The sequence below is a fragment of the Cryptomeria japonica genome, chromosome 11, assembly GCF_030272615.1.
Source record: "Cryptomeria japonica chromosome 11, Sugi_1.0, whole genome shotgun sequence".
Lineage (NCBI taxonomy): Eukaryota > Viridiplantae > Streptophyta > Pinopsida > Cupressales > Cupressaceae > Cryptomeria > Cryptomeria japonica.
The window spans coordinates 560003890-560015253 of NC_081415.1; the positions used below are offsets into that span (position 1 = coordinate 560003890).

At 33.9% G+C, this 11364-nt stretch overlaps 1 protein-coding gene across 1 annotated transcript; it reads right to left on the bottom strand.

The window, feature by feature from the left end:
- Nucleotides 1–8364: 8364 nt before the first annotated feature.
- LOC131860325 (F-box/kelch-repeat protein At5g15710-like) lies at nucleotides 8365–9609 on the bottom strand. The gene has a single exon (XM_059214726.1). The coding sequence runs from the start codon at nucleotides 9607–9609 to the stop codon at nucleotides 8365–8367; it is 1245 nt and encodes a 414-aa protein (XP_059070709.1).
- Nucleotides 9610–11364: the final 1755 nt, after the last annotated feature.

The following is an 11364-nucleotide window of genomic DNA, read 5'->3' on the forward strand; positions in this document are numbered from 1 at the left end:
GACTATATCCATGGTGAAAGCCATGGGTAATGTGTGTTGATTAGTCCATACTGACACTATGTCTCCCCATAAACTCATTTGATCAAATTTATTTGATCAATAGTAGGGCATAACCCCTAACGGCTGGGAGCCTTTTGTATTTACAGAGCTGAAAGTGTCACATGTATGGCCACACGAGCGGATGCCCTTACTAACACCTTTTGTTTTAGAAAGCCAAAATCCTTCTAGTTGTTGGGGTAGGAGGTCTGACCTCTAGAGCGGCCCACACACATACGGTTCTTAGTAGAGATACAAAGTTCACCATGGGGAGTTTTCATGGGGACTGATGTTTGGCTGCCCCAAAGAAGTGTGTGTTGAGGGTGGATCTAGTGGGGTCAAGCATATAAGTATCCACTTTGAATAGCGTAGCCTCAGGGGAAACCCCATGTGTGATAAACAACTATTGTCTTGGCCAATGATAAAAATTGTGCTTGTCTTCTTTTAAAAATTCAAACATTCAAGACCAAACATCAAAACATTGTGTCTTTTGTGTCTTCAAGTGTATGCAAAACATTTTTACATCAAACAACACACGTTTTTTTTAGACATTTTGAGTCTAAACATCGGAAAACATAGAGTCATCATCAACATTGTGTCCTCTTATCACGAAAAATGGTTAAAAATTCAGATTTGGTCACAACAACAACTTCACAAATTGGAAAAAATTCCACTCGGATATTCTAAATGTGTATGTGTTATCATAGAAAAATTGCATTCACAGGATTCCCAGAAACACATATGTGCAGTATCTAGTCAAGTTTGTGCTGGGTAACCGCGTCTGTGAAGTATACAGGCGCGTTTGTGTTCAATATTGGGAAAGTTTACACTCTAGCAAACAAGAACAATCAGTTTCAAAATTATTGAGCTTCCTAAGTTATTTCTTTGGGTTTTCATCTAGCATTCAACCTATTTTTGGTCTCACAAAGTTCATCATTGATTTGCATCTTGCATAACATTCACATTTGTCTAAACTTGAGTTAAAAGGTTGCTTGCTTGTCCCCATCTTACTTTGTCAACACAATACATACAACAACATTTTGCAAAGTGGTCCCTCATCAAGGTCTATCACCTTTGGGTCTCACTTGGTCTTACTTAGATTCAAGGTCAACTTACCTCATTAAGAGATCTATCATCTCTTTGGAAGTCACACCTACTCTACTACATACATACTTGGTCTTACACTTTGGACATTGCAATTACACCTCAGATTCATTTACATTCCACCCAACTCTTGGTCTTCCATACACTTTCCATTTGCATCTAGTCTCACACATCTTGGTCAATCCCTAGTTCATGGTCGAAACTCATTCCCAAAAATATAGGAGGGAAGCTAAAGAGGCTCAAGAGTCTACAAACATGAGTGGCTATGAGTACGACAATGATATCTTTTTCAATTTTGATCATACCACATTACCTGACATTGACATCTATAGAAACATTCAGAATGTTGAGAACCTGGATGATACAAACAATAATGATGCACAACATGACAATGTTGACAACATTTTAGTACACTCAGCACAAGTGGAGGAAACTATCATGGATCCCCATTTTAATAGATTGGTTGAAGAGATCATGAGAAGAGATAGACAATATTTCCTACAAGTGATTGCACAAAGTGGAGCTAAGATACCTCACGATTTTGACATGTCCCAAATAGTGGAGAATAGACCTACTCAAGAAAGTAAACTCACCATGGATCAAAGGAGACCTAATAGTAGAGGTAATAGAGCACCACATTTTGTGCTTGAGTCACTATCATCCTTGCTTCAAAAACCTGAGGTCCCAAATACACATGGTCAAGCTTATGATACTCATGAAAGAACATCTCATGAACAACTCCATCTACATAGACCTTTATGGAAATCTTATGCCGATAAATACACTCAATCACATACTAATACTAAAGACCCAATTCAAAAGCAATTGGATATCTAGAGGCATGCTCAAAATTTGGACACAAGCAAACCCCGTGTCAAATTAGGGGGCAATACACAAGAGAAAACTCATGATATGTCGTATGACCCTATATCAAGTGCTCACTATATGCATTATCATTATAGACCTCCTCCATATGAACATGTTTACAATCAAAACCATCTATATATGCAGTATCCTCCTCCTCCACCCGGTGGCTCAGGCATGGGATATGGTCCAAGAAGTCAGTCTCCACCCAAAAATAATTTGGAATAGCAAATAAAGGACTTACAAAAGAAGATGGAGGGCATCAATACACCAAAACCATCTTACACAATGAGAGATATATGTCCCTATCCATTTGATAAAAGCATTCCAATGCCTCCATTTCCTACACACTTCATACAACAAAAGTTTGATAAATACAGAGGCAAAAGGGACCCTAAGGCACATATATGACAATTTTTCATAGCTTGCATTGAACCAACCCAATTTGAATCTGTGTAACCAACTAACTCAAACTTTTTAGTGGGAGAATAATGAATGCCAAAATTTTGTTTATCACTCTCCTACCTCGTGATACTTTTAGTAGTTTTCCAATGAGACTCATGTGGATCTTGCATGAATTGAAAGATGAGACTCATGACATACATATTATCAGGTCTAGTGGTTGTCAGATACAGGAGGTGACCAACCAAACTTCTATACAAAGTAGCATTAACCTTGGGACTTGCATCTTCCTTGGTTAATTTTTCACCAAGTGTTATGGGTTTGTACATTCTTTGCATGCCACCATTCTAAACTTCTTCAAGGAATCAACTACTTACTTAGTTTGGGAAATATGTATACCTTTTGATGTTTTTTGTATCTCCACACTAATAAAATAGTACATGATCCCTAGATTTGACCTAAATGTAAACCCCCTATTCCCAACACATTTCCCTTTCCTTCTATGTGTAGGAAGAAGGTGCATAGTTGTAACTCTGGAATTAAGCTTTATTTGTAGATATAGAGAAACCCTTTTTGACGCATGGAAAGTTTGGAGGACCAAGAGGGTGGGCGACCTAGTCTGAACACATGGTCCGTGCTACTTTTGGCCAATTTTGTAAAGCGGCTCCAAATCATCTCAAACTTCTCAAATTCAGGATGAAATCCTAAATCTGCATCTCACTGTTTTCTCATATTTGTTTTCATTTCCAACACTTAGTCTTAATTCCACTAGTCAACTTACAAAAGAGAGTCAAACATATTCCATTTCAATCAATCTACTTAGTATTTAGTCCTAATCTGATTAGTAACTAAATCTAGTGGATTTACCCCCTCTTTTAAATGTAAAGGCATCTCCCCCAAGCCAAAATAGGTGATTTGGTGATTTCTTCTTCTATCTTGCAAATTGCCAAGTCACCTAAATTTTTCCCTTTACATTCATATTTATTTATGTTAATATTTAGTTACTATTTTGTATTTTAGAGGCCTTTACCATTGTACTTCTTTGTTAAAACTAAGTTTACATTTTGAACCTCATGGACAATATATTGACTATTCAATTATGAGCACAAAAAGGAAGAAATGTATACCAAAAAGGCGAGCTTCCAAATTGAAAATTAAAAATTAGAATAGACCTTGCAAAGATACATTCCCTTTAAAAAGTAGTATTACTCAGTATATTGTTTCCAATGAGAAAAATTATCTTTTTCACGTTGGTTCTATATAGTGTCATCAAATGCTTCCATGATACCTTTTTGTAGGTGATTTGCTAGTAGGGTGATTGTGAGGTAAGTTGCTGAAAGAGTAGCTATTATTAAATAAAGAAAGAGAGGAAAAAGAAAGAAAGGCTTACCTTCAAGAAGGAAAGGTAGGGGTTCATCTCTTTGATTCAAACATTTTCCTTTTGGATCAAAGGTAAATATGAAACTGAGTAAGATAAGGAATGTTGAAGCTAGAGTGTTAATAGTTTTTGTAGGCCTACAAAGTGTAATAAATGATTCTTTTGTTACCCTCTCATACTTTTTCTTCCTAAAGACATATATATTTTTAGTGAGGCTCCAATCTGAAACCTACCAATATAATGAGAGTAATAACCTAACATATGATTTCATGAAACTTGAATTCTTTGATTTTTTAAAATAGAGAAATGTGCTCTTGTAAACAGAAAAGATTGGCTAAATAGACATTTAAATTTGGAATCGATATGTAGATGCAAATTAGAACAACAGAAAATCCTTTGGTCAACCTCACTTCGCTGTACTTTGCACATTTAAAACTAGCAATTAATAAAATTTGATTTTGTTTATCTGAACTGTAATGTATACCTTTCAAACGGATCAACATATCAAATGATACAACTCTAGGAATTCAAACAAATCAATACAAAATTTTAATTGAAATCACTATGACATTTGCAGACAGTGTATAGAGTCACAATTAAACCTTAGTTATCTTTTTTCAAGATATTTGGTTGCTAGGCCTTCCATAACTTCTACTGTTGTATTTGCAATCCATCACAATTTTGCCGAAGAAGACATCCATCCAAATCCAGTGCAATTTCACTGCTGGAAGACATAGCACAACCACCTTTAATCCTTTTTTTGGGTTAAGTTTTAGGGTATCGTTAGTCATGGCAAAAGGACACAATTTTTTTTTTCCAAATTAATCGTAATTTTCAATGAACAGATTAACAGCGATCAAAATTCCACATCCTAAAATATTAACAAAATCACGTACTTTGATACCAAATAATAATTTTGCACAGGCCAAAATAATAACAAACTGTAATAAAAAATATTTTCTGCAGACCATATTCTACACATTAGAAGACCATATTCTACACATTAGAAAACCTTTAAGACCATTCCAATACTAAGCATTAACCCTTTTATTATATGAAGCCAAAAAAAAAAGAAGAAGAAGAAGAGCAGCGTCTAAACAGAACTAAAATTCAAAGCTTTTATGACATGAAAAAATAATGAGTTCGCAAACTCAAATAAGAAACCATGCCAAAGAAAAAGAATAGACCATAAAATAGAGTCGTTTGCTTCACACGCATTACAGCATGCTAAAGAGTTTCTTTGAAAAATAAGCTAAGCTAAAAAAACTACGAAACAATTTAGAAACTGCAGAATGACAGTGTATATCATGCAGCACGATAGATGTAATGCATCAGTTACCAACAGTACCTGTGATCATGAATTTAAAGGTTGATACGAATCCCTTATGTAACTAAAGATTTGACTAAGACTAAGATGGAACCTAATCAAGGATTATGAGAGATAATATTCATAATATTTGATTGATATACGTATATTACCTTTAAAGGTATTCACACATTGCATAAATGAAATAGTGGATTTATTATGAGGAATAATCAGTCAGTTTACATGCAAACTTTATTTATTTTTATCAATAAAAGTGGAAGGGGCCACACCCAATTACAGACCTCAACAATGTGAGACAAAAGAAGTAAAAAATTATGTAATACATAAAACAGCCAAAAAGCCACAGCACCCGTCATTATCCAAAACGTCCAACCCCTCATTGACCCCGCAACCTAGACCTAGCACAACTAAAAGAGACACCGGAGCAGTCACTGTGAAAGGAGGAAGAGAATTTTATTCTCCCCTATAATCTGCTACACCACAGCGTCTCAACGTCCATTAGAGAAAGACTGCCATCAGTCTCCTGCCTGAACTTTTTCTCCAAAAAGATAGCTCTCCACCAACTACAGGCTAAAAGTTGTCATCAAAAACCTCCCTAGACTCATTCAACAACCACTTTTCATCTTCCACATCAATTGCAAAATTTGCCAACTTGTTTGCATCCAAATTACCTTCTCTGTAGATATGAGAGACCATTATGTCCTCAAACCTATGTAGACTCTTCCAAACCTCCTATAAGAATTTAAGAGCTTCCAATTTTGAGCACTCTTAGTCCTAATTGCATTGATCATCAACAACGAATCTCCTTTAAGTGCACCTTCGGCAATTTCAAATGCTTACACAACTCAACACAAGAGTAGCAGCTTGCAGCTTAAAAATCACTTCGTTGTTGGTTTCTTTACCAACTTTTCTTTACATCCATTGCGGTAATACACACTTTCTCATCTCGAACTAAACATCCAGGACCTGGACTATCAAGGCAGCACCATCAAAGTTACCCACCTAGCGCCCACCTGACTTGGGGCATTCCATGAACCAGGTTAACCCCATTTGTACTAGGAGGATGACTAAACCAGGCCAAGCAAATTTCAGTTTGTCATCCCAGAAAGAAAAAACCTTCTTTCCTTGTATTTGTAGTCTTACACTATTATTAACTATTTACACAATTGCTGCTGCAATCTTATTCATTAGAAGCATAGCACTCATCTCCTTACCTTGAAAAATCTATCTATTGCATTCCTTCCAAAATTCCCAGAAAACATTGCATCTTTTTATAGAAAAAGGCCACTCATTAGAAAGTTATAATAGATGTGATAGTACCCACATTGTTGTAGATGCCTTAAACTTACAAAAATAGTGCCAACAGATGTTGCAGAGATCTATAAGTCTCGCTAAAAGTGCCAAAAAAAATTAGATGCATAAATTTAGAACAAGCTACGGAGGATAGAACAATACAACAGTAACAGAAATTTATGTTGCTAACACTCAGCTTGGAGCAAAAAAAGTAAGCTACAGAAAATGTGTCAGAAGTTACAGAGACAGAAAATAATGTATTGCGGGGAATAGTCTACCGCTACAGGAACGCACTGAAAAATTATAGAACTAACACAAATCATGCTGTAATAGTTTTTATCATATAATAACCACTCATTAAATACCCGAATTCTCAACAAAAATCAACTCCCTTGTCAAGCAGCACAACTCATAACTACAGTCCAAGAGAGAAATCACTTAGAAGAGCAATATTTTATTATTTGATCAAAATACAATCTTTTGCAATCATTTGTACAATATTTACATATCTTTAAAAATGCTGGCCTAGTTCTGAGATCCCCAACCTCACATGCTCCGTTTTTCTCTCTGTTCTATTCTCTGTCTACTGGTTTGTGCCCTACTGCTTTTCTGCTCTGTCCTCTTCCCTTCTTTTTTTATATTCTCTAATTGCTGCTCTTTCAAAATCCCTCTAAAAATCTATAAACGTCTACTAAATCCCACCTAAAAAATGCCATAAATGCTCAACTTCTGTTTTTTTAATTCGAAAATCCCTCTCAAACTTATTCATCATTCTTCCTTTTATGCATAAATAAGCATAAAAAAGTCTATATGTGACTGTGGCTGCCCCAAACAGTCAAAATTTCAAATTCAAAACAACCAACAGACATGAGCATGGAGGCAAAAGAAAAAAGGATCCATGTTTGATGCCCCTGCATCAAGATGTTGAGGAAGAGGAGCAGACCATTGCAGTTTACTTGAGACTAATTTCCAACACAACTCAGTCAACTCACAATTCAAGAGTAAATGATCAACTATTTCTTCTTCCTTCTTGTAAAGTGGTCTTGTAAAGTGGGCAATGGAAGGGGTCAACAAATCCCAACCTTTTTAAATAAATGGAGTACTGGAGTTATATATTTTGTCAATTTCAGATTTGAACTTGTGACTTTTCATCCTTGCATAGGCTTTTCATCTATATAATTATGTAAAACAATTCTGCTAAAACCAAAGACTAGAAAAAAATTAAACATAAAATAGCTATCATTTAACATGAAATTTTTGTTGGAGAATATATTTCAAATTAGCAATCATGGATAGGATCCTTTGTCTTGAGGTTGTACTTCATATATCATACTAAAAACAGTTTCATATATATTTTTGTTTAATTTAAATAAGATAAAATAGTAAATGCATATAAGATATATTATAAGATGAAAAATACTGCTGTTGTAGATTTTAGAATTGTTCTCATCCAAAGACAACAAAATATATTTTACAAATTTGAATTAGAACAAATTCTACCATAGATAAAAACCTTGCTATAAAAATATTTCAAATTCAATTGAAAATATAAAATTATTAAATTATTAAATTATTAAATTTATAAATCTAATAGAAAATAAACAGTTCTAAATGATTTCTCTTTACTTTTTTACATAAAATTCCATTTTAATATACCAAGAAACATATAGTAAGTCATAAATCTAACATGTATTCTAGATAGATCAAATTATTAAGAAACAAGTCCCAAAAACCTAATCTAACTAGGAATGTCAAAGAATTTATACCTTCATACCTGGCTTAACTTGAAAGTCACAGATTATATTATACCTATTTAGTCTCATATTTAGTCATTTAGTCTCATAAACTGAGTAAACCTGATCTGACTCCAGCACCTCTAATGTCTATAGTCTAACTAGATATATAGAAAAAATCCACAACTGATAGAATGTAAGATTTCTATTGATCTCTTAAATAGAACCTATACTTTCATACCTGGCTTCACTTGAAAGTCACAAATTGCGTGATACCTATTAAGTCTCATAGACTGAGGAAGCCTGATCCGACTCCAGAACCTCTTATCTAAACCATAGACAAACAGCTTTATGCTACCATGCACACCTATAAAGCAGAGAAAATTGCCTACCCCTATAATGCTGCACTCAAAAAAAGGACGCTCTTCAGTTGGTTTCGGTGAATAACCCACCTTTATAAATTGACGGCACATATGAGGAGGCATTCTTGTCATCTCCTTCCAACTCCATACTGACCTATCCTCCTTTTCCCATTCCAATTCCCATACAACCACCTCACAGTTCACTACTTTGTCATCTGAGTCCATTTCCAGATATGTTACTACAAACAGGAACGATGACCCCAATACAACCACTTGAGAGTTCCATGAGTTTATCCTATCCCCCAGAATTGATAGATTCGCCTCTGGAAATGTCACTAGTTGCGGTTGCTTATCTTCCATGTTCCAAACCACAAATTCCAAATCAGATGAAGTACAGATGAGAAAACCCTTGGGACACAAAATAGAAAGAATATCAAAATCCTCTTTGGGCAAAGGCAACTCAACTTCAATCTGCCATTTCTTTTCAAAGCAATGATAAATTTGTATGCAACTAGGGTTTTCTTTTTTCGACAGACCCACAATTTTGTAGGACTCTCCGTTCTCCATTATTGCCCCTACATTTACATTCTTTGCTATGACAACCGGAAGATATCTGTATGTGCTTGTAAGTGGATTACAGATCATATGTTTTGTCCGAGGCTCTGTGATCTCGAATAGCAGAAGGCCTGCACCTGAAATATAAAAAAGTGAATGGCCTAGTTGTGAGAGACTTTTAGTTATTCGGCTTGGCAAGAAACGAAGGGAAATAGTCTTCCACGATTGCCTGAGTAAACAGTAGGCTATGGCATGCGTTTCATTGCAGAAGAGAATCCATGGATTGCTCTCTGGAATTAAAGACAGAAATCTATTAGAGGATAAGAGCATATTCCACTCTTTGCACACAATGCGAAATCGAGAACTGAACTCGACCGGTACGCTAGAAAACATCATCTCAATCATATGATCAGGGCATTCAGACCAAATTGATTCCTGATCATTTCTCTCATTGCGTACAATATACTTTCTCTTCTTCATTGTAGGCAACAATATTTCAGAGCTTCCTAGATCTTCGTCTGCATTTTCAACAACACCCACATATTCGGCATCCATTATTATTTCTTTAGAGTATATGCGATCCTTGTGTTGGCGTATTATTTAGAATCCCGTGGATTTATCATGCAAAAATATATCTCCTTTGTTTGCCTATCTTGCCCTAAATATTTATTGTCGTTTACTTAAGGGGGTAAAACTCACTATTTCAGAATTTTGTAGTATTATATTGGAAGTGTAAATTTATTAAATTAATTTATTGCTAATTGTAAATTTATTATATTGGTAGTGTACATTTATTAAATTAATTTATTGTTAATTGTACATTTGTTATATTGGTAGTTGTAAATTTATTGTTAATGTTGATTATGGATATTATTATAAAATGAAATTTATTTTTTAAGATTTTAAAAGCAACAAATCTTGTGATGTCATATTTATGTATCATAAAAATATGAATTAAAGTACAACCACACATCTATCTTTTCCTAGGAGTCCTCTAAGACACCTCAACGGATATCCTAATTATAGTTAGGGGTTGTGCCAATTTAACCTCTTTTAAATATATTTTTTTTAGATTTTAAAAGCAACATATCTTGTGATGTCACATTCATGCATCATAAAAACATGAATTAAAGCACAACTACCTATCTATGTTTTTCTAGGAGCCTTCTGAGACACCTCAATAGATATCCTAATTATGGGTAGGGTTTGTTCCAATTTAACCTCTTTTAAATATTGGGAGTGATTTTAAAGAGCCATATACTAGTTTAATATGAATTCATCTCATTGGAAGTTGTCATTTTATTGTTAGTGCTGATGAGGATATTTATTATCAAATAAATTTTATTTTTTTAGATATTAAAAGCAACAAATATTTTCATGCCACATCCATGTATCATAAAAACAATGCACAGTTACCAATCCTATCCAGTTGTCAATAGAAACCTTAATTATAAGTAGAAGCTTTGCTAGTTTAACCTCTATTAAATATTCCAAGTGATTTTCAAAAATCATCAATGACTTTTTTATATAATATTATATTGGTAGTTGTGAATTTATTGTTAGCATTGATCACATATATTGATTATTAAATGAAATTTCCCTTTTTAGATTTGAAAGAAACAATTCTTGCCATACCACATTCATGTATCATAAAAACTTGAATGAATTAAAGAACAACTGTTGATCTATCCTTTTGTAGGACTGTTTTAAGAATTTGTTGTTAGTATTGATCATGAATATTTACTATTAAATAAATTTTATTTTTTATATTTTAAAAGCAACAAATCTTGTCATGCCACATTCATGTATCATAAAAACATGATTAATGCACAACTATAGATCTATCTTTTTATAGGGTTCTTTTAGACATCTCAATAGATACCTAATTATAAGTAGGGTCTTTAGTTATGAATTTATTGTCAGTGTTGATGACAATATATTTATTATTAAATAAATTTTATTTTTAGACATTATAAACAACAAACCAAATGATGCCACATCCACATATCATGAAAATGTGAATTAATGCACAACTACTAATCTATCATTTTCTAGAATTCCTTTGAAACACCTCAACATGAACCATAATTATAGTAGGGGTTTTGCTAATTTAACATCTATTTAAATATTTTTATCATGAATCCAATCCCAATATGACCTTCCATCTACAAGTTCATTAGCTATCCACCTTTGATTAAATTATAAACAAGGGGGTCATCATTGAGAAATCCCTCATTGCTAAAGGTTTGGTTTCTCCATGGTGATCCTTCCCTAGTTTATAACTATTACATAATTATCTAAGCTAAAAGG